This window comes from Hippopotamus amphibius, chromosome 4 (assembly GCF_030028045.1).
Source record: "Hippopotamus amphibius kiboko isolate mHipAmp2 chromosome 4, mHipAmp2.hap2, whole genome shotgun sequence".
In the NCBI taxonomy this organism is placed as follows: domain Eukaryota; kingdom Metazoa; phylum Chordata; class Mammalia; order Artiodactyla; family Hippopotamidae; genus Hippopotamus; species Hippopotamus amphibius.
The window spans coordinates 184556135-184582949 of NC_080189.1; the positions used below are offsets into that span (position 1 = coordinate 184556135).

General features: G+C 40.0%; 1 protein-coding gene across 11 annotated transcripts in view; it reads left to right on the forward strand.

Annotated features, from left to right (window-relative positions):
* PPP2R5C (protein phosphatase 2 regulatory subunit B'gamma) overlaps window positions 1–26815 on the forward strand; it is a 137791-nt gene that overhangs the window by 20725 nt on the left and 90251 nt on the right. Inside the window, exon 2 of one of the 11 annotated variants that reach the window (XM_057733974.1) lies at window positions 20747–20870. The exons of 8 other annotated variants lie outside the window; for them this stretch is intronic. In XM_057733974.1, coding sequence (XP_057589957.1) covers window positions 20777–20870 — 94 coding nt within the window. In that variant the 5' untranslated portion in view covers window positions 20747–20776. Of the gene's footprint in view, window positions 1–20643; window positions 20871–26815 lie in introns of those variants that run through there. 2 more of the 11 variants (XM_057733973.1, XM_057733975.1) reach the window with 2 other exon arrangements.

Genomic DNA, 26815 nt, shown 5'->3' on the forward strand with positions numbered 1-26815 from the left:
CTCTCATGCTGCCATCTGATGACAGGGATTGTAACATGCAGCTGATTTTAGCAAAAATCAAATATGGAGTAACAGATGTATCTTATAGTACATGACATAGGGTGAAAAGGTTGCTTTAGAACTCAGCTGGGCCTAGTGCTTTGCTGGGTGATAAATCTGTAGGTTCCTTCCATGTTAGGTAAGTTTGGAGTAGGTCATGTATTAACTCACACATTATGTTCTTTAATGAATCTTTTAATTTCTTTTACCTCTGTGGTGGTGATGTCTCCTTATGAGTTCACTTATTCTTTTGATTATTTTGTTTTCAATATATTTCATTTTCACTTTTATCTTAATTTTCCTATTTTTTTGTTTTATTTTATTCTTTTCCTCATTTATTAAATACAGAGTTCACTTAATTTAAAGCCCTGTATTTCTCTGGTATAACTTCAGCTCTATCCAGAGATTTTCTTTTTTTTTTTTCAAATCATAGCCTTTAAGAGTTTTATTGAGACATAATTTACATACTGTAAAATTCACTAATTGTAATTGGAAATTTTGATTATTTTAATAAACATGTAGAGTTTTACAACCATTACCACACTACAGTTTTAGAATATTTCCATCACCCCTCAAAAAAATTACCTTATGCCCATTTGCCATCAATCCCCACTCCCATCCCTAGCTCCAGACAACTGCTGATCTGCTTTCTGTCTCTAGATTTGCCGTGTCTGGACATTTCATATAAATGAAATCAGCAACATGTAGTCTTTTACATCTGACTCAATATAATGTTTTTGAGGTTCATCCACATTGAGTAGTTTATTTCTTGTTAAAGCTGAGTAAGATTCTCTATTATATGAATACTCCACATTTTATTTATCTTTTCACCAATTGTTGGACATTTGAGTTGTTTTTTTACCTATTATGTGTAACGCTGCTCTGAATGTTCGAATACAAGTCTTTGAACATATATTTTCCTCTCTCTTGGGTAGATACCTAGGAGTGGAACTGCTGGCTTGTATGATAAGTTTATGTTTAGCTTTTTAAAAAAGTGCTGATGCAGAGAATGGACTGGAGAACTCGAGGTATGGGAAGGGGCGGGGGGTGAAGGGGAAGCTGAGACGAAGCAAGAGAGTAGCACAGACATATATATACTACCAACTGTAAAGTAGATAGCCAAGCCAGTGGGAAGTTGTTGTATAACAAAGGGAGTTCAACTCGAGGATGGAAGATGCCTTAGAGGACTGGGACGGGGAGGGTGGGGGGGCTCGAGGAAGGGTGGGGGGGAGTCAAGGGAGGGAGGGAATACGGGGATATGTGTATAAAAACAGATGATTGAACTTGGTGTACCCCCCCAAAAATAATAAATAAATAAATAAAATTTTAAAAAAAAGAAAGGAAAAAAAAAAACAAAACTGCTGAACTGTTTTCCAGATCATTTTAAGTTCCCACCAGTAATGTATAAGGGTTCCAGTGGTTTTGTTTTTATTTATTTATTTATTCATTTATTTATTCGCTGCGTTGGGTTTTTGTTGCTGCGCGTGGGCTTTCTCTAGTTGTGATGAGCAGGGGCTAGTCTTTGTTGTGGTGCACAGGCTTCTCATTGCCGTGGCTTCTCTTGTTGCAGAGCATGGGCTCTAGGCGTGCGGGCTTCAGTAGTTGCAGCACATGGGCTCAATAGTGGCACATGGGCTCAATAGTTGTGGCTCTCAGGCTCTAGAGCACAGGCTCAGTAGTTGTGGCACATGGGCTTAGTTGCTCCGCGGCTTGTGGGATCTTCCCCGTCCAGGACTTGAATTCGTGTCCCTTGCATTGGAGGCGAATTCTTAACCACTGCGCCACCAGGGAAGCCGGAGGATTCCAATGTATCCACATTCTTGCTAATACTTGTTACTATCTGTCTTTTTTTATTATAGTCTTTCTTATGGGTGTGTACTGGTATCTCCTTATAGTTTTAATTTGCATTTCCCTACAGAGTACAGATGCGAAGCATCTTTTCATGTACCTGTCAAGCATTTGTATATCTTTTTTGATGAAATGTCTATCAGGTCTTTTGTCTGTTTTTAAATTGTCTTCTTATTGCTGAATTATAGCAATTCTTTATGTAATGTGGATGTGATTCCTTTATCAGGTATATTATTTACAAATATTTTCTCCCAGTTTGTCTCTTGACTTTTTATACTCTTTAATAGTGTCTTCAAAGCCCCCAAGTTTTGAATTTTGATGAAATCCAGTTTATCACATTTTTCTTTAATAGATCTTGCTTTTGATGTTGTATCTGAGAACTCTTAGCCTAATTAAAGGTCACAAAGTTTTTTTTCCTGTGTTTTCTTCGTGAAGTTTTATAGTTTTAGTTCTTATATTTAGGTCTGTGGTCATTTCAAGTTAATTTTTTGTGTAATGTGAGGTAGAAGTCTAAATTCATCTTTTTGCACATGGATATCCAATGGTCCCAGCACCATTTGTTGCAAAGCCTTTTTTTCATGGAGTTGCCTTGGTATCCTTATCAAAAACCAACTGACCATAAATGTAAGGATTAATTTCTGGACTCTCAGTTTTATCACATCTATCTATATGCCTGCTTTATGCCAGTACCACGCTGTCACATTGTGGTATCTCACTGTTGTTTTATTCGCATCTGTCATGAAGGTCAGGTGCTTTTATAAATGTTTATTGGCCCTTTTCCATTGGACTGCCTGACATTTTCTTAACTTTTTTTTAAAGAGTTCTGTATTCTGCATGTGAACTCTCTGTTGGTTGTATATGTGTTGCAAATACCTTGTTCCACCGCAGTTTGTCTTTCATTTTAGCCATTCTGCTGAGCTGGCTTCAAAGTTAACTGCTGATGAATAAAGTGAGCGTCTCTTTTATCATCTGCTCAGGTTTATCGTCTGCTCAGGTATGTTCTTTTGTGAAGTGCTGGTTTAAGTCTTTGGGCCCTTCTTTCTATTGGGTTGTAGGATTTAAAAAAAAAAATAGATTTATAGGAGTTCAGATATAGGTCCTTTGTAGATATGGGAATTGCACATTTTCTTCTACTCTGTATCTTGAATTTTCACTCTCAAAGACGTTAGCACTTTGAGAGTACTTTGACCTGTTCAAAGTGTGTGCTGTGATGTTAGAGATCACAATTCCTTTTTCCTGTGTGGCTCTCCGTTTGGCACAGTACCCTTGTTGAAAAGGTCATCCTTCACTCAGTGCGGTGTTATCTTTGTTGTGAATAGACTACCATCACTGTACAGATCCATTCCTGGGCCCTGTTTTGTTCCACTGGCTTGCCTGAACTGTCAGGACAACACAAACACACCCTAGTAGGTCTTGCTGTCTGGTAGTGTTAAGTCCTTCAGCTTTTTCTTCAGAATTACCTTGGCTCTTTTCATTTCTGTAGAAGTTCTAGAATCAGTCATTTGTCCAAGAAGTCCTGCCTTCTTTTAGTGGGAAATGATATTTCAAGACCACAGTCTGGGTGCTGGGATTCTCAGTGCTATTGGAATGGTCACTGTTTACAGGACTTTTTAGTGGACCAAGCTAGAAAATATGTTTTTTCAGGATATAGCACATCAGGAGTTCATATTTGTATTTTCCATTCAAATTCAGGTTTATACGCATATTTAATTTCTATCTTCTATCTCCTTTTCGTCACAAAAAAGATTTCTGATTTCAAGGACATGAGAGATAATATAGAACTTAAATATCGGATAATTATTCATTTACTTTGTCCCACAATACACACAGTGTATTTTCAGAAAAATAATACCAACACTGTGACCAATATGATGACTGAAAGGTTAAAACTTTTGCATATTTTAATTTCCTCCCCACCCCCACCCCCCCTTTTTTGTAGTTTTGCTCTGTCTTCATTGTCAGAGCACGTGGTCATGACAGACTGTGTTCTCCGCCTTCCATCCCTGTTTACACTCGTTCTCCACTGGGGTATACAGCCGATGCTCCCTCCAAGTCTCTGTGCTGATGCTCCTTGTTATTTTGGTGTGAAGCGTCCTCTCTAGGATACTTCTATTTCTGACTCAAAGAATGTCCTAATAGAAAGTCCTTGGTTCATGGTTTTTTGTTTGTCTTTCCCACGAGTATCTTAAGGATGTTCCTCCACTTCCTTCTGTAATAAAGCATTGCTGTCAGACTCTGATGTCAGTTTAATTTTCTTTATCTTACAAGTAAATTACTTTGTTTGCTTTAATGCCTAAATAGTTTTTTTTTCTTTAAAGTCCAGTAATTTCAGGATATATCATTCTAGGTTGACTTTCCCACATACATGCTATGTTCTCTCAATATGTAGTACCAAATCTCTTTTTCTTGGATTATTATTTTGAAGATTTGTTCTCTTCCCTTGCTTTCATTTACTCTTATGGAGACTCCTATTATATAAATATTGAATCTTCTTTGCCTGTTTTTGTATTTGTTGTCTCCCTCTGGGTTTTATCATTTCTTTTTTGATTTAATTTTTTTCCCTTTTTTATGTACTATTCCCTGTAAGGCATTTTATATTGTGCTTATTTTTTCTTGTATTCTTTTCAGTTAATCTTGATTTCTGAAATTATTTTTTCTTTTATTTTTAATTCTTTACAGATTACACCTATTTCTCAGTTCTATTAATATTCATGTAGTCCTTTGACACATTATATTATTCCTTTAATGTCTTTTGTCTCATCATGAAATATTAGGCTGTAGTTTTTAATGTCTTTGTGGGATGTCTCCCTGTCACGCTTTTACTGCTGTGTAGGTGTCATTTGGTTCTTTCTCACTTTTTCCTTATAAAAACTCTATGTAGAACTTGACTTTGATCCCTCCTGATGCTTGTGTGTGTGTGAAATTAGAGAAAAGGAGTTTAGGCTCTTGAGCTCTAGCTTCGGTTATTCTTGTGAAATTTTCAAAAATATAGTGGCTTACCTCCTGAGCGCCCTGATTTAGTTCTCTTCCCCTGCTAATATTGGGACCGGCTTTCTCCATGTCCTCTCCTGCCCCTCTGCTTTCAGTCTGGATTCTCTTCCCAGCAGTTTGTCCTCAGTGTGACCTAGTTCTGGAAGGAAACTACTGCTGCTGAATTTTGAGGGTTCCCAGGGCCCCTTCAAGTCTTGGCTGTGGACTTCTTTCCTTGCCCTCACCCCTTGGTGGAGTACAGACCCCGTCTGCTTTCAGCTGCTGTTCTCAGGTGGGTTCACCCAGCTCTCTGGTTGTTTCAGAGTTCTCAGCTCTGGAGGACACTCGCTCCTCTCTGCCATCTCCGCCACAGACACTGATAGCACACAGGCCTGTGGCTGCTGGTGGTCTAACCCATATGTTTACATGTCTGTGGGGACACATTTTCACCTAATTCTGTTGTAGGTGTTGGCCGTGGGTATTTGGTTTTGCCTTCTTAGTTGTATGATTTTTTTTTTAATATGTATTTTCTTTTTTTTTTTAAATTAATTTATTTATTAGCTTTGTTGGGTCTTCGTTGCTGCACACGGGCTTTCTCTAGTTGCTGCGAGGTGGGGTTACTCTTCGTTGTGGTGCACAGGCTCATCATTGCTGTGGCTTCTCTTGTTGTGGAGCACGGGCTCTAGGCACGCCAGCTTCAGTAGTTGTGGCACATGGGCTCTAAAGCACAGGCTCAGTAGTTGTGGTGCATGGGCTTAGTTGCTCCACGGCATGTGGGATCTTCCTGGAGCAGGGATCAAACCTGTGTCCCCTGCATTGGCAGGCAGATTCTTAACCACTGCGCCACCTAGGAAGCCCATACTGTATGATTTTATGCAAGGATTTGCGGTGGTTAAAAAAACCTGTGTCGTACCTTTTTCATAATATCCAAAACTTGGAAGCAACCAAGATGTCCTTCAGTAGGCAAATGGATAAACAAACCATGGTACATCCAAATAATGGCATATTATTCAGCAATAAAAAGAAATGAGCTAGGACTTCCCTGGTGGTCCAGTGGTTAAGACTCCACACTCCCAATGCAGGGGGCCCAAGGTTCAATCCCTGGTCAGGGAACTAGATCCTGCATGTGACAACTAAAGATCCCACACACCACAACAAAGATCCTGCATGCAGCAATGAAGATCCCGCATGTAGCAACGAAGATCCCATGTGCCACAACTAAGACCCAGCGCAGCCAAAGAAAGGGAGGGAGGGAGGAAGAAATATTTTGAAAGAAAGAAAAGAAAAGAAATGAGCTACCAGGCCATGAAAAGACATGGAGGAACGTTAAATGCACATTACTAAATGAAAAAAGCCAATCTGAAAAGGCTGCATTCTGTATGATTCTAACTATATGGCATTCTGGAAGAGGCAAAACTATGGAGACAGTAAAAAAGATCAGTGGTTGCCAGTGGTTGGGAAAATGAGGGGATGAATAGGCAGAGCACAGGAGATTTTTAAGAACTACTCAGTATGTTACATCTGTCAGAACCCATAGAATGTACAGCACAAAGTGAACGCTAAGGTAAACTATGGTCTTTAGTTAATGATAATGTATCAGTATTGGTTCATCAGTTATAAAAAATATACTGTGTTATTGCAAGATGTTAATAATGGGAGAAACTAGGGGAGGGTGGGGAGGGGTATGGGAACTCTGTACTTTACATTCAGTTTTTCTGTAAACCTAATAAAGTCTATTAATTTAAAAAATGTGTTGCCAGAGGCAGGGGGTGGGGAGGTAGGTGAAATGGGTGAAGGAAGTCAGAAGGTACAAACTTCCAGTTAAATATGTCATGGGTATGTAATGTACAGCATGGTGACTATAGTTAATAATACTATATTGAATATTTGAAAGTTGCTAAGAGAGTAGACCTTTAAAGTTCCCATCACAAGAGAAAAAATTCTGTAACTGTGTATGGTGAGGGATGTTAACTATTAACTAGACTTGTTGTGGTGATCATTTTGCAGTATATACAAATATCATATCATTATGTTGTACTCTTGAAAGTAATATAATGGTATATATCAATTATACCTCAGAAAAGGAAGGCTGCTATTGTCATCTCTTTGGACTCCTCCATTGTTGGATATCTGAATTCCAACCTTTTTAAGTCCCCTGTAACAGTATACTGTTTCATTCTGTCGATGACCATTTAGATTTATCTACCTATTTATCATTTTATTCTTCATTCCTTTTTGCATCTCAGACTTTCCATCTGAGGTCAAATCCTTGCTTGCATACATCATTTAGAATTTTCTTTAATAAGGGTCTGCTGGTAGCAAACTGTTTATCTGGAAAATGTCTTCATTTGCCTTCATTCTTGAAAGATAATCACTGAGTATCTAATTGTAGACTGTTATGTTCCTTCAGTACATTGAAGATAAGTATTTCATTGCCTTTTGACTTCCATTAGTATTGAGAAGCCAAATTCATTCTTTTTGAAAGTATTGTTTGTGATTTCTGGCCATTTTTCTGATTTTGACTATGACATTGATTTGTTTTCAGTGATTCCACTGCCAGGTATCCAAATATGGATTTCTTTCTTTTTTTTTTTTTTTTTTTTTGGGGGGGGTACACCAAGTTCAATCATTTGTTTTTATACACATATTCCCGTATGGATTTCTTTTTTATCAGTCTTTTTTACAATTCACTTTGAATCTGTGGATTATTATATTTCTTCAGTTGTGAAAAGTTCCCAGCCATTATTTCTTCAGTTATTATCCCCGTATTAGTTTCTTCCCTCCCCCCACCCCTTTGGTTCCAATCAAGTATGTATTGGAATCTCTCATTTACTATCTTTAATCCTCATCTGTATTTTTCAACCTTTTTGTGGCTGTATCCTTATCCATGGGGAAGGATCAGTTTTCTTTTTAATTGTCAATCCATCATAGACTAGTACTTTCATAAAATATAGCAAAAATAAGTTACTATAAAAATGAATATAAAATACAGCCACAAATTTTTAAATTTCAGGTATATGTTTTTCATTTATGGAAGTTCTCTTTTAATCTGCTGTGTGATTTTTTAATATTTTCCTATTCTCTTGCAGAGACCATTGAATTTGTCATTTCTTTAAGTATAATCAGCATAGCTGCTTTATAGTCTGTGTCATATAATACCAACATCTGAAATCCTAGTCACATTGTGCTCATAATGTCTTATTTCCTGTGTACCTCAGTATTTTTTAGTGTATGCTGGTCATTGTACTCAAATATTTGAAATAAATTGAAACCTGAGATGAAAGTATCTTCTTCAGCAGGGACTTGTTTTTGCTTCTGCCAGACACCTGGGATCACTACTAGTCTGAGAGTGCCATAAATCACAACACTGGTTTATGACTTGTTAAATTATCCAAGATGATTGTCCTGTAAAATATCCCCCTTATTCCCTGTAGTTCCTGAAAATGGGAACCTTTTTTGGGTAGAATATATCAGAGGTGATGCTGTGTAACTCAGGAGATAGTTTCTTTACTGTGAGAGATGCATACTATCTGGTGACTATCAGAAGTGATGCTAGATTTTTACCACTTTATTGTAGTAGAGTGGTGACAGATTGATCTCTCCATTGTACAGTATTCCCCTTTGCAATTCAGAAGTACTGGTGATAATCTACAAGGTATGTTTTGGCACCTTGCCAGTGTCTGTTCGCCATCAACCATATGCTAATGCTTTAAACACCACTTGATAATCCTTGCCTGAGTCAATAGTTTCTCTAGAGTGTTCAGCATATAATCTGGCATTCTTCTAAAAGCAGAGCTGTTTCTTACCAAATGAAGCTATTTGGTTGTCTTAACATATAGCTCCTACTGGAAAGTGAGGTTAAGCTTAATTCTTTGCCTTTTAGTTACCAGTTTCCCTCAAATGCTAAAAATTAAAGCTTTTCTGGCTTTCTCTTTTTTGAATATCATTATGTGTTTCATTGATGTCACTGTGTTTAATCTACTAAAATTATATTGTTTCTTATGTGCAGATGCGTGATTTTAACCATTGTGTGATATTTGGGCTAGCTGCTCTGTGTTTTTTGGCATAGCCTTATTTCTTTTTATTTCCGTGATTTCTGACACAGTAAGATATCCCTCCAGGCTTGTTTGTACCCTCCCTGCCCCAGACTTGGAATCAGCCATTTTTCAAAGAACCCTGATTCCTTTTGGTGGGGAATGATATTAGAGACCAAAATCAGGGTACTGGGGGTGTGCGTTGCTACTGGACTGCTGTTGCTTTTAGGTACTTTAAATAGAGGGAGCTGGAATATAAACGTATATTCTAGATTTTATACATATATAAAATATATATATTTAGTTGTACATTCATTACATTATAGTATGTTCACTTTTCTTGAATTTTCATAGTTTTATCTCTACCTTACACTGAAAATCTTCATTTCTAATATCATTGATGTAATTACCGCCATATCGTATTAAAATGATTCACAATAATAATGATATTATTGCAAATAGTAAGAACTTTGAATTGGCTCATTTCATTGCAAAAAAAGCTGTTGCTATATTTGTTGTGATTCCATTAAATTTTTAAAATGTCCGGAGAGGACTAGCATCTTTTGGATGTTCGAATCCCTATCTAAGAGTGTGGTATCTATTTGTTCAAGGCCACTTTCATTTCCTTTAGGGATGTTTTTGAGTTTCCCTCATGTGGATTTTGCACATTTTTTAGTAAGTGTGTGCCTAGACATCTCACTATTGTTGCTACTGTAAATGGGATCTCCTCTTCCATTACGTCTTCTAAATAATTGTTAGTTGTTTATATGGAGGTTGTTGGTTTCTGTATCTTGCTTTCACATTCTGCTTCCTTCCTGAATTATCTTATTGTTGGCAATAGTTTTTCAGCTGATTCTTTTGGATGTTCCAGGTATCTAATTAGATCTGCATGTAAAAGTAACCTCACCTCTTTGTTTCTAATTCTTACACCTCTAGTGTCTTTGTCCTGAGTTAACTGAAAATTCCATAAGATGTTATGTGTGGTGGTGTGAGCAAGCATATTTGTCTTGTTCCTGACTTTAATGGAAACAGAAGCATGATTTAAACACCGTTTATTATTCCCATGGTTTTCAGCTGTTGTAAACCGTGCTTTAATGTAAATCTTTTGTTGTTGACACCTTTGAACCTTTCCTTAAGCTGGAATCAAGGAAGGGAAGTACTGATCAAAGGCCATGCATTTTCAAGAACCCTTTATAGATACTGTCCAGAGAGGTGGCACCATGAACACTTCTGTCCACAGCATAGGAGGTGCTTGTCCCATTGCACCTTTCTAATACTGGGGCCATTTAAATGCTTAAGTCATTTAAGTGGAAAATAGTATTTCCTTTTTTTTTTTTTTTTTTTTGCCTTTAACAGTGAGGCTGAATGTAGTCTTCAGGCCCTGTTCATTTAAAGATTTCTCTGAATTAGTCCTTTCTTTTAATATTTTTGGTCTGGAAAGTAGAAGTGTTAAATGAAGAGACCGATTTTTTTAGGTGACTAATGAATCATGGACTTTGTTTCTTGAGGCCATTCTCCTTGTTTTATTATAGAAAAAAAAGGCCTAGGGAGAAGTCAAAGTTATAATGAAACAACCGGAGCAGAAATTTGGGATTGCTAAGTGTTAGGCCTTTTGGGAAAGAACTTGTTACATTGTTGTTGGGAGAACTTACCTGAATTTTTAAAAATTGGCTTTTGAATGGCAGTTAAAAATTCATATGTCTTGCCCTCCTTTTGTGAAAATACAATACTTAAACTTCATTCAAACCAGTTTTTGTTTTTTGTTTTTTGGCTGTGTGGCATGTGAGATCTTAATTCCCCAACCAGGGATTGAACCCTCTCCCCTTGCACTGGAAGCGTGGAGGAGAGTCTTAACCACTGGACTACCAGGCAAGTGGTAGTCCACTTGGTACCCCAAGTGATCATTTTTTACTGCTTAAAAATGAACTAGCATATATTTAGAGGAACTTTACCTCTTGTCTATTAGTTGAAGAATAAAAATGGAGTGTGAGAAATTACCAGAGTGCCTGCTCTAATTCTCATGGGTTCAGAAACTCAGCTTTCATCAGTCTCATTTCTGCCACCTGTTTGATTCTTCTCCTGATTGCTCATAATAACAGGAGGAAAGAGCTTGGTCAGGCAGGTGCCAGTTCACAGCAAATATTTGCTGACCACCTGGGTTGTCCAGAGCGTGGGGAGGTGGTCAGGACAATGATGATGACCACAGGTGGCCCTTGCTCTCAGGCAGGCCACAGACCCAGACCCACTGAATTTTCCTGCTCCAGCCCCTCACTTTGTCTGTACCTGAGAAGCAGAGGTACCATGGGTGCTGCTCTCGTGAACAGCTGAGAGCTGGTCTCATGTCAGCCTGAGCCCAACCTCAAGCCACAGCCTGTCCCCTAGGGCACCCTTCTGTCCACCCTCCTCAGACCACAGATGTGGCTGTTACTCCAGGGTCAGTCTTAGGCCTCTGCCTGTCATACACTTTGAGCCCCTCTGGGCAGAACCCAGGGAGTTGGTTTCAACTGGCATCTGTAATCTTACATTTAATGTTTGGCTCAGGCCTTCCCCAGACCTCACCTGAATTTCTCCCAGCACCTTACATTACACACACACACACACACACACACACACACACACGCACACAGATACAGACACACACATGTTCCTTGCATGTTCTTACTCTCTGTCCAGGCCCTTCAGGCCTGGGTTTCCTCCATGCTCTGCCTTCTCTAGAGACAGCCCCCATGCCCTGCTGGCTCTGCCTCCTCCAGTGTTTCCTGAGCCACCCTGGCTTAAGCCTGCCTTATCTTTTTTCTTAAATTGTAGTAAAATATACATAGCATAACATTTATCATTTCAACCATTCATAAGTGTACAATTCAGTGGCATTAAATAGATTCACACGGTGTGTCCATCACCATTGTCCATCACTGAGAACAAAAGTCCCTCTTCCCCTCCCGCAGCCCCTGGTACCCACTATTCTACTTCCTGTCTCTGTGATTTTTGACTCCTCTGGGACCTCATGTGAGTGGAATCATATAGAATTTTGTTACTAATTTTTAAGGCTGAGTAGCATTTCATTGTGTGGCTGGAGCACCATTTATCTGTTCATCATGGACACGTGGGCTGCAGAACACACCACATGCTACTCTGTCTAAAGAGTCACCAAGGGCAGAGACTGTTTGCATGTCTGTTTTGGTGCCCAGTCTAGCATCTGCCATGGATCTTTGAGACACAGGTTTGCTGAAGGAATGAAGAGCTCTCTGTGCCCATCTGTCTGTCCTCCCCGCATCCTTCAGTTTTCTCAGAACTGTTGTGGGGCTGGAACCCCTCCCAGGCTCACTGTTCCCTGCACCTCAGCTTCTTCTTTGTGAAATGAGGTTTGCCGCTAATAGTCAACACAAAAGCACTTTGGTACCTATGCTTTGTGTACTTTGTGTGGGTTTCCTATCTTCTCAAAACTAGGAAGGGGGTGAGGACTGGGTTTGGCTTTAAAGGTTTTCCAGTCCAACTGTGGGGAGAACAGAAATAAGCAAAGGTCTCCCAACAGCGCACTGGGCAGATTTTACTTCGTCCACTCCACTTGCCTCCACTGGCCTTTCCTGGGATAAGCCTGTCCCCCTTTTTCAGACACTCCTAGGACTCGCTCAGATCAACAGGGCAGCAAGCGCCTGTCCCTTTGACCTTGCTGTTGGCAAGCAGAAGTGCCCTGGCAACCTTTGAACACAGCTGAATGCTAGGTATCTTCGATCTGCCTAAGGAAAAAGTCTATTTTAAACTGTAAGCAAAGCCAAATTTTTTAGGTTAGATTTCCTACCCAACAAAACATACATCACCCATGCCCGTGTAGTTTCCAGTTAAGTATCTGCTCTGCCAGCAGTGTCAGTGCCTTGCAGTTACGATACCACAACTCTCTAGGCTCAAAACACAACCTTCTTTTAATGAAAGTAACTGTAAAAACTTCTTCACTAAAATATGAGCATACTTAATTTGCCTATAAAATTGCCTGTGGAGAGGAAAATTAAAACCTTCAGCAGAATTTAGAAATGAAAATGTGAAAGTTTTATTCAAAAATGGCAGTTTGTTTTTAAATAAAAACCCAAATAGGGACTTCCCTGGTGGCACAGTGGTTAAGAATCTTCGTGCCAATGGAGGAGACACAGGTTCAATCCCTGGGCCGGCAAGATCCCACATGCCACAGAGCAACTAAGCCCATGTGCCACAACTACTGAGCCTGTGCTCTAGAGCCTGCGAGTCACAACTATTGAGCCCACGTGCCACAGCTACTGAAGCCTAGGCACCTAGAAACAGTGCTCTGCAACAAGAGAAGCCACCAGAATGGGAAGCCCATGCACTGCAACAGCGTAGCCCCCGCTCGCCACAACTAGAGAAAGCCCACGTGCAGCAACGAAGACCCAACACAGCCAATAAATAAATACATTAAAAAAAAAAAAAAAAAAACAGTGACAGGAAGCAGAGAATAAAGAATAACTCGTTTTTAAACTTTCGTCTTTGTGCAACACAGAGATGCTTGTGTTTGCATCCTTCATGGGCGGATGCACTGAGAGCTGTGGTCTTGTCTGCCTACTTTTGGTTCTGGAAGGGGCTCTGCACTGAGCTCAGAAAGGCGCCTTTCCTCCGAGTTAGCTCAAGCCCTTCACAGCGGCAGGAAGGTTGTCGTGGGAGAGTCCAGAAGCATGGCTGGGGGTTGCCACGGAGGGCATGAGGGCTGGGTGCAGACAGCATCGGAAGGTGTGGTGGGCGACAGGCTGGGGGCTTTGCGTGCAGGGAGTGGGACGTGTCGTTCTCCAGGTGGTTAGGTGGCACACCCCTCTTAGTTATGCACTGCAGGAACGAGGCATGAAGAATGGTGAGGGCAGTTTTGCAGGATCCAAATTGGGAGAGGATGGGAGAGGAACACTTCCCGGAGGGGGTTAGTCCAAGCAGAGATCCCATCAGTGGCTCTGTGGCACCCTCACACTGCAGCCTCAGCGTCAAGGTGCTGCTGTTCAAATGCTACAGTGTCCACTGCTTCCAGCACCTTCCCTGTAATGGTGGGAGCAGTGTGCATTGGATCCCGTCTCAGTGGCAGAATCCTACCCTCCTGAGCTCCCCACTCCATCCGTGACATGCATGCCTCCTGACAGCTGAGGAGGTGGGGTGATCACAGCCACTCCCTTTACAGGTGAGGAAAGAAGAACCAGCCTGGGGCTAGTGAAGGCAACCACTCCCTGAGCAGGCAGTGAATACTTATGCCCAGGCTAGTGATGGGGCTGCATGTGAGCCTCTTCAGGTGTGTTTGCTGAGTCCTTGTTTTATTTGTGAGGAAAGTGTTCTGGAGGCTAATTGAACCTCGAGAACTTAGATCAGCCTATAGATTCAGTGCAGACTTGCAGTAAAAATTTAAGTAGTCCATAACTACTTTGAGATTCTTTGAGACAGGGAGTCGACATCCTGTAATTTGTTGGTTCAGTTTGTCACGCCTGGTTTAGGCTAATTTTTGTCTGTGTGTTTTTACATACTTGATCTCATTTATGCATCACAATAAATCTTTTGCATCATATTTCCTGGGCTCCCATCACACCCCTTTCTCTGTTCTTAGCCTGTGCCTGAAAGGCAGCATTCAATAAGGAATTCTCCCTGCTGTAACTTAATCTATATGTCTTTTTTTTTAATTGTTACTTTTAATTTTCATGAAAGTATTGTTTGCTTGCATTATCAATACTGAACAACATACACTCCACAGTGTCTACTGTTGATATACTGAGTGTTTCTTTTTATGATCATACTGTTTCTGAAAAATTATACACTGCCTTTCTCGCTTGTTTTTTTTTTTTTTTTGGGGGGGGGTACACCAGGTTCAATCATCTGTTTTTATACACATATCCCCGTATTCCCTCCCTTCCTTGACTCCCCCCACTTCGAGTCCCCCCCACCCTCCCTGCCCCAGTCCTCTAAGGCATCTTCCATCCTCGAGTTGGACTCCCTTTGTTATACAACTTCCCACTGACTATTTTACAGTTGGTAGTATATATATGTCTGTGCTACTCTCTCGCTTCGTCTGTTTCCCCTTCACCCCCCACCCCCTCCCATACCTCGAGTTCTCCAGTCCATTCTCTGTATCTGCATCCTTGTTCTTGTCACTGAGTTCATCAGTACCATTTTTAGATTCCGTATATGTGAGTTAGCATACAATATTTGTCCTTCTCTTTCTGACTTACTTCACTCTGTATGACAGATTGTAGTTCTATCCACCTCATTACATATAGCTCCATCTCATCCCTTTTTATAGCTGAGTAATATTCCATTGTATATATATGCCACATCTTCTGTATCCATTCATTTGTTGATGGGCATTTCAGTTGCTTCCATGTCCTGGCTATTGTAAATAGTGCTGCAATAAACATGATGGTACAAGTTTCTTTTGGGATTATGGTTTTCTTTGGGTATATGCCCAGGAGTGGGATGACTGGATCATATGGTAGTTCTATTTGTAGTTTTTGAAGGAACCTCCAAATTGTTTTCCATAGTGGCTGTACCAACTTACAGTCCCACCAACAGTGCAGGAGAGTTCCCTTTTCTCCACACCCTCTCCAACATTTGTGGTTTCCAGACTTTGTGATGATGGCCACTCTGACTGGTGTGAGGTGATACCTCATTGTGGCTTTGACTTGCGTTTCTCTGATGATTAGTGATGTTGAGCATCTTTTCATGTGTTTGTTGGCCATCTGTATGTCTTCTTTGGAGAAATGTCTATTTAGGTCTTCTGCCCATTTGTGGATTGGGTTATTTGCTTTTTTGGTATTATCTCGCTTATGTTTTTACCGTACAAATTCACAAATATTTTTGATGGATGTGTAATATTTCACTCTGTAGGATAATCCTTTTGACATTAAGGTAGTTTCTGGTATTTTAGAATCATAAATAAAAATGTGATGCTCTCAAAAAGAATAAAATACTTAGAATTAACATAAGAGGTGAAAGACTTGTATGCTGAAAACTATAAAACATTGCTGAAAGACATTAAACAAGACACCAATAAATGGAACGACGTGTGTTCATGGATTGGAAGACTTGATATCATTAAAACGTCAGTAGTGCTCAAAGAGATTTACAGATTCAGTGCAATCTCTGTCAAAGTCCCAACAATGTGTTTTTTCAGAGATAGAAAAATTCATCCTAAAGTTCACATGGAATCTCCGGGCACCCTGGATAACCAAAGCAACCTTGAATAAGGAGAACAAAATTGGGAGTCTTACATTTCCTGATTTCAAAACGTGCTGCAAAGCTACAGTAATCGAATCAGTGTGATACTGAAACAAAGACAGACATGTGCACCAGTAGAGCAGAGGAGAGCCAAGAAATGAACCGTCACGTGTGGTCAAGTGGTTCTCAACAAGGGTGCCATCCACTCCGGGAAAAGGAGTCTTTTCAGCAAATGGTGCTGAAAAAAATGGATATCCACATGAAAAAGAGTAAACTTGGACCCTTATTTTACACCAAACACAAAAATTAACTCAGAGTGGATCAAAGACCTAATGTTGCCTTAGTGGAAAACGTAGAGGAAAAGCTTCATGATATTAGATTTATCAATGATGTTTTTAGCTATGACACCAAAGCACAGGCAAGAAAGGCAAAAGTAGATAAATTCAGCCACATCAAAATTTAAAACTTCTGTGCAGTAAAGGACACAGTCAACAAAGTGAAAAGGCAACCCACAAAGCGGGAAGAAATATTTGGAGATCGTCTGTCTGGTAAGGGATTAACATCCAAAATTTATAAAGAACTTCTACAGCTCAACAAGAAAGCAGCCCACTTAAAAATGTGCAAAGGACTTGAGTAGAGATTTCTCCAAAGAAGATATACAGATGGCCAAGAAGCACATGAAAACATGATTAACATCACTAATTATTAGGAAAATGCAAATCAAAACCACAGTGAGATACCACTTAACACCCACTAGGATGGCTACTATCAAGAAACAGAAAATAGCAGGTGTTGGTGAGGATGTGGAGAAATTGGAACCCTTGTGCACTGATGGTGGGAATGTAAAATGATGCTGCCACTATGGAAAACAGCATGGCAGTTCCTCGAAAAACTAAAAAGAGAATTACTATACTTTGCACTTTGGGGGATATACCCAAAAGAGTTGAAAGTAGAGGCTTAAATAGATACTTATATACCCAGATTATAGCGGCATTATTCACAATAGCCAAAAGGCAGAAATGACCCAAGTGTCTGTCAAGGGATGGATAGAACAAAATGTGGTATATCCCTATAGCAGAATATTATCCAGTCTTAAAAAGGAAAGAAATTCTGACACATGCTACAACATGGCTGAATCTTAAGGACATTACGCTGAGTAAAATAATTCAGTCACAGAAGGACAAAAACAGCATGATTCCATTTATATCAGGTATCCAGAGTAGTCATATTCATAGAGACAGAAAGTAGAATGGTGGTTGCCAGGGGCTGAGGGGAAGGGGGAGGGAGGAGGTATTTAATGGGGACAGATTGCCTGTTTTGCCAGATGAAACGAGTTGTGGGGATGGATGGTGGTGATGGTAGCAAAACAGTGTGAATGTACTTATGCCACTTAGAGCTGTACACTTAAAAATGATTAAGCTGGTAAATTTTATATTATGTATACTTTAGCACAGTTTTTTAAATAAATATTTTTTAAAACATGATGTTCACTCATGGCTACTACATTTCTGGAATGGACTCCCAGAAGTTAAATTACTTAAACAAAGAATCTTTACATGGTGCCAAAGGGTCAGAACAATTTATAGATTTGTTGGCAAGGTTGCAACATGCCTTTACCAGTATTAATTATAATTTTTAAAATTGTTGCTGATTTGATAGGTGAAGAAATACTTTTTTCATACAGTTATTGATCATAGTTCTTTTGTAAACAATCATTTAAACACTGAGGTCTCAGGTTTTTTTTCTAATGAATCACCGTATATTATTAACTTCTTGTGATTATAGCATTTATACTTCCTTTTGATTTCTGGAGGGAACATACAGAAATTGGTAAATTTTTTAATGTGAGGAATGTTCCCTAGGGGTTTGTCCAGTGTTTTTTAATTGTCCTTTTCTAGCTTGAGGATTGATATTCATCTCTCTTCTCAAAACTGTGGGGATTGGAGGAGGGGTGGGGGGAGGGTGTGATATGACTTTTTAAAAATTTAACTGTGTTTTTTAATTTAACCCATCTCAAACTTCATTCTGATGTGAGGTGAAGACTTAAATTGACTTTTGCTCACTTATAGCCAACGAGTTATCTGAATAATCCTCCCCTTTCCATGGATCTGAGCTTTCTTCTTTATCCATATGTTACACTTGTATAACTATACTCACTGCATTGGGGCCTTTTGCTTTCCGTTCCAACACCTGTCTCTTAAGCCCACATCACACTGTCCGTAGTTCATAAGCTTTATAGTTGGTAGGACCTGCCTATTCTCATTCTTTATGCTTTTTATTTTTCCAAATAAATTTTAGAATTATTTTGTCAGACACCTAGAAACATAAGGAGAATCCTCTGAATTTTGAATGGAATTGCTTTAAAATTATAAATCAATTTGGGGAAATACTAACATCAGCTTATTTATAGTATATATGTGTCCAATCCAGAAACACACCTTAACTTTATTTGTTCGAGTCTTTTTTCTCCATGTTATTTATCTGTTTGTTTGCTTATTTATATATTTTAGAGTATGTTTCATCAGTGATTTCCAGATCACAAACTTAGAGTCCTTTAAAGAACTACTTTATATGCATAAGGCTTCAAAAGCGCATGGGGGAAAATCACTAATAAAGCTGAGATCCTTTGATCTGAGATCATTAGGAAAAATACATCAAGAAGTGTCTTCACTTTTTCTTTGACTTTAATCTGTATATTTTACATAAAACTTCTAGGAGTCTGTCCCTGTTATTTCTGCATTCCACTCATCAGCACAATCTTAGGATAGGCACATTTCCCCATCTCATCTCATATGAAACATGAAACTGTTTGAGAACAGGTCCGTCTCTCTTTGTAAAGTACAGATCTGCAGTAAGCATCTGCTTCCTGACCTCTCACGAAGCTCGAAGCTCGCTGCAAGCCTCAGTTCTAACTGCACTTAAGCCTGAGTGATCTGGCATCACTTTCTGGGTGAGGAGGTGATAGTGAGTCCTGGGAGAGCCATTCTCACGCATCTGACAAACCCAGAGGGTCAGCAGCCAGAATCTAAATTCACAGTACCTGGCTCAGAGCACAGGCTGTTCAGATAGCAGAGGAGCCAGGCAGGTGGGAGGCCAGGTATGAGTAGATGGGAGGGCCTGCTCACGTGACACCCCCTCCCCATTGCTTGTTATAATTAAATTCATGGCCAGCTTTGGAATCTGGCAGCATCCTTCAGCTCTGTGGAGGGGGGCAGGGGTAGGATTTGGTTTGCTTTTATTTATTTCTTTAATGGCTATTGAAACACGTGGTAAAAACTACCTTCTTACTAGTGTGAGGGGACTTAATAAGCACCCCAGACCAATTGTAGCACTTCATTCGCTCATTGAAACATGTCAAGTGCCAGGCCACAGATGTACTGCTAACCCCAGTCCATTTCAGGTGTTTCTTACTATTGTGGATTATGTTTAGAAACCAAAAGACTATTTGGTTTTTGTTCATGAGCCAGAAAAAGGAGGGGCAGGGGGAGTTGTGTGAGAATTTATAAAAAGAGACGATGTGGTTTGGACAAACTTAGTTGTGTGTGTGTGAAGGAGTGAGGAATTTTTTTCACTTCTGCCTGGCAAAGAGATTTTTTCTCGTGGCTTATTCATTTTCATTTGGCTCTAGTAATAACACTGCTTTTATAGGAAATCATTTCTCCAACACACACGTACATCTCCTCCCCAGGATACTCCAATTCAGAAATGATGTCCTTCTTGGAACAACTTTTTACATTAATCTTTTTAGAAGATAGGAAACTAAGATCTGAATAACAGCTTTTAATACTAGCCCCATTAAAAAAAAGTGAACTTTTTTTGATTAAAAAATTTAAACAAAATATGAAAAATTAAAGTGGTGTGTTGACATCTTTAAGGTACAAAAATAAACATTTGCATTTTATTTTATGATTTTTCTTTACCTTTCACATCCAGGTGGTATAAATACCTTTAACTTATAGCACTTTCTAGCTATTAAACAAGAAGCTTTCATTTTCCATATAATTTTTAACTGAACTTTTCCAAGAAAAAAATTAGACCCCGAGAAAAACCAGTGTTTAAGCATTATTAATTCATAACTTAGTAGTAGGAAAGGTTGAACAAGAGTCCAAACAAATGAATTGGGATTGTGTAATATTTGAATAGCCATCTGCTTAAAAAACAAAACAAAACAAAACTAGGTTGCCAAAATGCTAAACATGATACAGATATTAAAGTAATTAGAAAATAGGAGGTGGCCAGGTGGGTATAAGGTACCAGTGAATTTAGAGTACCAGTTAGAGAAATGCTAAAATCTTAAGTTCACGTAGACACATACGCAAACCTTTTTTTTTTTCGGTGGCTCTCTCAGAATCATTTGTTTATAGTCTGGCCGGTGTTGTGGCCTTAGTCCTGCCCCTTAAGAGGTGGGATCTTTGCCTAAAAGTTATTGAGAAATGAAGACTGCAGAAAGCCAAAAAATGTCCAGGCTTTTCACGCACACTGACAGCCAAACAGAACGCTCTTTCCATTTGCAGTTTTTTTAGTGTCATTTTAAGTTGCAGCTTCCGGCCAATCAGCAAGCTCCGTGCCTGCTGACATCATGAACCAGCCAGTTCCCTCCAGCTGCAGAGAGCTTCAGTTTGTCTTTTTTTTTTAAACTAAAATGGAGGCTGGTTTCTTGCCTTAAGGAGTACATTGCCTTTCCCGCTGAAGTCTAGATGTTGACATGTAATAAAGCGGGCAGCAGGATGGTGGTGGATGCGGCCAACTCCAATGGGCCTTTCCAGCCCGTGGCCCTTCTCCATATTCGAGGTAAGTTATTGTGTGTTTCACTGAAACGGAACCTTCTGTGGTTAGTTAATAAATGGCTATTGTGCTTCAGATAAGAAAAGCAGGAAGTCCTTTCTAGCAGAATTCACCCCGTTTCGCGGCAGACCTAACCAGAAGAGGCTGGGTGTGTCACTGCAGTTTGGCATTTTACGAACTACTTACAGAATTTGAGTCTTGAGAGAGGCCTTGCATGCATAGTTCAAAGCTGGTTTTTCTGCTTTCTGCTCGCTCTCCCATCCCCCTTTCAGAGCCGTGCTGATGTCAAAGGATGTGAAGTCACTGCCCAGGGAAGGCATTGGGTGGGGGTAGGAAGGAGAGGCGGGCGGCACGCCTGGCCAAGTTGTCCGTGCAGAGTTTCTGTTACATCTGTGTTGCTTAACACCCCAAAGGTTTCACTGGGGACACAGCTCTGAATTAAAGATGAATTGCAGTCAGAAAATATGCAGAAATGAGTAGAAAAGAACTTCCTTTAAAAGGATTGTTTTCATTCTTTCCATGGAGCCTAAAAGAGAAATATACTTGTGCTTTAAAATATTGATATCCATTGTGGGTCATCATTTCTGAGCTGTTAGCGTTCTCATAGAATAGTAGGAGATACTTTGCATTTAAATAGGCTTTGTATTGACACTTGCCTTTAAAATTTTAAATGGCTGCAAGTTTTCAACGTATGTATAGATCACTTTTAATAGTTACAGTTTGCCACTTGTAGTTTATACAAAATTTGAGGTCAGAATTTAGCTAAAAATAGAATTACCATAGTAATTAATAATTATATTAAACTATAAGTATCAGGATAATCATATACTGTTTCTTAGCATTTAAAAGTATTTGTTATACAGATTTTTTGTTTGTAATTGGGTGAAATAGAAAATGAATGTTAAGCTTCATCAAATCACTTTAAAATTTATATATTACAGCTCTGTCCTAACAGAACAGTTTTAACTGTCAGAATCTCCTTTAAGGAGCCCAGGTTAAGGGAGGGTGGGGGCAAGGTCTCTAGGTGACTAATAGTCTGTATGACTAAAATGCCAGACAAGATTTTTCAGATCCTAGGGTGTACACAGAGAAGATAAAACCACATGAATACCCAATCTGGTGGAATAAAATGGGTGTTGCTTTTCTCTCCAAACCTTCTTTAATGAAGCTGGTGGAAACTCATGTCCACAGTGACCAAGCTGTAGGTCACATTGTTCTGTAGTACACCCAGGAAAAGAGCAAATGTTGACCACAGATAGCACTCATGTGTTTTAGTTGCAGGAGCCACATGGGCAAAACCAAAATGTAATTGTTTCAATTTGAGTTCCTAAACAGTGACTGACTAGTTAGCAATAAGAAATTTTTATTGCATATGAAATGTGTATGTTGAAACTTTTAAGGTATCTTCTTATGAATAACAGGTGTTTTTTAGTTTGAGTTTTCTGATTTTATTAAAGACTAGTCTCTTTTTTTAATAAATTTATTTATTTATTGGCTATGTTGGGTTTTCGTTGCTGCACGTGGGCCCCCTCCAGTTGCGGCCAGTGGGAGTCACTCCTTGCTGTGGTGCATGGGCTCCTCTTTGCCACGGCCTCGCCTGTTGTGGAGCACGCGGGCTCCAGCAGTTGCAGCACATGGGCTCAATACTTGTGGCTTACGGGCTCTAAAGCGCGTTGTGGCACACGGGCCCAGTTGCTCCACGGCATGTGGGATCTTCCTGGAGCAGGGATCGAACCCGTGTCCCCTGCGTTGGCAGGCAGATTCTTAACCACTGCGCCACCTAGGAAGCCCAACACTAGTCATTTTTGAACTAGAATTTATTCTGAAATGGAATCATTTGATTTTATATCTTATACCACATTGATTTTTTTTTTTTTTAATTCCAAGACTTTACTGTGGCCAGTTTGGATTTTTTTTGCTTTTGGTTGAGTGGTTGTTTGCTCTCTAATTGTGAAAGGGAAAAGTAGTGAAGTGTATTAACCTGAAAGAGACTTGAGTTTTTAAGAAAGGGTAACCTTTAGGGCCTAAAACTAACTTCTAGTTCAAACAGTTAACTAGTTAAAACTTGAAGAACGCTTGATTTACTCAGAAGGACTTTTTAGAGCAAGCATGTTAACTGCAGTTTAGCAGAGTTTATTTTATTTATATTGGCTTTTAGTCTTAATCAAGTTAACATCCACTTAGCATCTCCTTTGTATGTTCAGTGCTGAGGGTCCCCACCCCAAAGGAATCGATGGTTTAGTGGAGAGACTCACACAGGGGCCCTGGTGCAGGAGGGACACAGGAAGAGCTGACTCTGGGCAGGTGCTGGGAGAGAGAACAGGGGTTGATGTAATCATGATGCTGGGGGGCAGGCGAGGGGTGCAGGGGCAACACTGAGGCTCACCTCCGACTCTGGGTCATTCAGCCTGTAAGTGCTAGGGCCAGAATGCAAACCGAGGCTGTTGTTTTGTTTGGAATCTTTAAAAAAAATATTTTTTTATTTTAAAATACAAATTTTGGCTGTTTGTAGAACTTTTTGCCACAGAATTACAACAGCAGTTTTTTCCCAATGTCTTAACATCCAGCTGTTTCAGTGGCCTCTGGTGTATGACAGTTTTTGTGCCTAGGGTTCATTTCTTCATTCATTTTACAAATGTTTGTCAAGTCCATACCGCCATGTGTCAAGCAGGTCCCTAATCCGGAATATAAAACAGGCACTGTGGCCCAGCTTTCAGAGTTTACGGCCCCCTGGGCATTCAGGCAGTCAAGTAAACAAATAAATCAATACAATCACTAAACTGATTAGTAGTCCCAATTGGTTTGATACTTATCTCCTATTACATAGTCTAGAGTTTGCAGTTAATATAGTGAATTCGCATATCCTAAAAAGTCCAAGTGTGACAAGAACACATTGTTGAAACAGTCTAAACTTTTCTGTTGTAGCAGAAGTCATCACGTAGAACTTGATGGCTGTAAATTTAGCTTGATGACTTAGATCCTGAACTTCCAGGGCTGTCCAAGAGAACTGCCTGCAATGGTGGGAATGTTCTCTGTGCTGTCCACTGCAGTGACCCCCAGTCACATGTGACTTTTGAGTCCTTAAAATGTGGCTAGTGCAACTGAGAAACCAAACTTTTAATTTTATTTCATTTTAGTTATTTTAAATTTAAATAAACACGTGTCTAGTGGCTGCTGTATTGGACAGCACAGTTCTGGACTGGGAGCGACAGACTTTTTCAGAAAAGGCTAGATAAATATTTTTGGCTGAGAAAGCAGTGGTAGATAGACATGACTGTATTCCAATAAAACTTTATTTACAAAAACAGATGGCTGGCCACATTTGGCCCGTGGGACATAGTTTGCCCACCCCTGTTCCAGACTATTTCTTAAATTCTAATTACCTGTTAAGTTTAGTAAAATATATGTCACTTCCAGAGCCAGGTTTAAGGCAAGAATAGCCAAGCCAAAAAGATGTTCATTAACAGCGAGGAAGAGAGCAGTCTTCGTCATCTTCCAGCTGGCTTTTATTCTGGCCTCAAGAAAGTTGTGAAGTGCTCCGATCTTGTAGTTGGTTGGTAAGTCCTGTCTTTGAAAGACTGAGGAGTAGCTGTGGCCTGGTGGGGAGCTGGAGAGCAAGTTATTCTTTTTGTGTAAACCCATTTTTCCTGGGAAATGAAAGTCTGATTATAGAAAATTTTGTTTTCTCACAAGTATTCCTGAGCACCAATTCAATGAAAGTCTTTATCTTTCCAATGAAAATTTAGAAAAGAACAAATGGGGGGGCAGTGTGGGGGTCAAACCCCAAGGTTTCTTTTCCCACTGCAGCCCATCTGATGTTTTAGCCAGTGCTACTGAGCACACCTGTGCACGTGCACGTGGGTTCCAGGTGTGGGACACTGCTGCATGATTGAAGTCGGTAAATGTTGTGAGGATGGGTGCCTCACACTGTCCTCATTCCCCAGAATTAGGAAGGAAAAATGTGTCATTGATGCCCAAAAATAAAGACCCCTCAGAAGATCAAACCAGTGATTCTTTCTCTCCAAATAGTGTATCAGCCCATCTCAGGGTGTTTATTTCACTAGCATCTGTATGTTGTGTAACTGTCACTCTCTATGAAGTACACCTTTAAAGCTACCTGGAGTGATCCTCTTTGTAAAATTGTTTCTCTTGTAATTCCTGCCAGTGAGGAAGGTAACCAGAGTAACAAATAACTCTCTGGGGGGTGCATGTTTGTGTAAAGCACGCACACCTTTTGTTAATTAGTCTTCCCTGAACTGATCATGACTCCTGCCTTGCAGCAAAAGCTAAACTCCTAGAATTTTTTTCATTGAAAGATGTTAATTGTGTAGAAGAATGAGACAAAAATAAAGAGGTAAGGTTAGTAGTCAAGAAAAGGGTGTGTGTTTTTGCATCTGGGAAAGGACAAAGTCCTCGGGCACAGTAGTTTGGGGTGCACCCTACTCCATTTCCATCCATCAGGTAGCATTGCAGGGCGGTTCTCCTCCAACAGCGACCTGTCAGGTGTGACAAGCTTTTGTGAACACTGCCTGACTTGTTCCTCCCAGCATTCGTGCCTGGGAGGTGGGCTGGATGAGTCCTGGTCACTCCCACAAGGTCACCAGCCTATAAGGCCAAGTCCAGGCCCCTGCCCCTGTGCCACCTACACGTCCCCAAGCCACTGCTGGTGGCTGTCCCGGAAGGAGAGGCAGCCACATATATCATCTTCTGCTATTTTCTTTTTGGCCTTTTTTTGGAGACCCAGCCAGAGCTGGCCTGCAATCTTTGGGGAGGCTCTGGATTTCCAAGTGAAAAGATGGGACAAGGCACCCTTCTGTCAGCTCTAGTCCTGACCGTGCAGAACATCCCAGACCAGAGGCTGGAGTAAGGGCCAATACAGGCAAGACCTGCATCTCCCACATCTGCTTCCAGGCAAGGCACACCTCATCTTCTCTGCCCTGTCAGATGGAAAAAGTACCCCCGAGGGTGTGGAGAGCTCAAAAACTGGGGTAGGTTATCTCACTAATGCACTTAAGGAAAAGTCTTTCTTAGTAATTTTGGAAAGACATTGGCTAAAGTGCACAAGGACAGACCACTACAGCAAGAAAAATCTAGTTTTGTTTTAGGTCCTTGAATTATTCATAACTCAAAAACCCTTCTAGTTAAAAAGAAAAACTAAAGAGATGTAACAGTCCAATCTAGTGGGTGAATCTGTATCAGATCTTTGTTCTAAAAACAAAACAAAACAAAATCAAACCTACAGAATACATTTGTGTGGCCGTTGGGGAAAGTTGAGTACAGAACGATGTGGGATCCTGTGGCACTACTGTTAGTTTTAAAGGGATTGTGACTTGTAGGAACTGTCCTCATTTTTAGAAATTGCAGACGGAAGTATTTAGGGGTGAAGTGTCATGATCTCTGCAACTCACTTCAAATAGAGAAAAATAACTGTAAAGCAGATATGATAATATACAAACGTTGAATCTGGGTAAGTGGGTTACAGGTATACAAGCTGAATACAACTGTTCAGCTTCTCTGTAGGTTTAAACTTTTTTGTAATGTTTGAGAAATGTCTTTTCAATGTTCTGCTTTAAAAAAATGTGCAAAGGACATGTAATTACTTAGAAATTGTTTCCTAAATGGTGAGCAGTGGTCTTTTATATTCAAGTTTTGGCTTTTCCTATGTTTTTCCTTTTACTCCATTGCTGACAAATTGGTAGCCATCAACGAAATAATCAGGCAGGAGCTTGGTCATCCCAGGTAGGGTGAGGCTGAGACCCTGTAGCCCAGTGCCTCACTAGTGGCCTTCTGGCAGCTAGCATGGTCCCCTTGTTGCTGACTTGTAGTGGCTACACAGACAGCTGCACCATCTTACCAAACGGTATTTTTGGGGTGTATACCTTTTTTGATGTTTATTGGCATTTTTATTGGTCTTTTAAAATGTAACAGTTTAAGGCACACTCTAAGGTAAA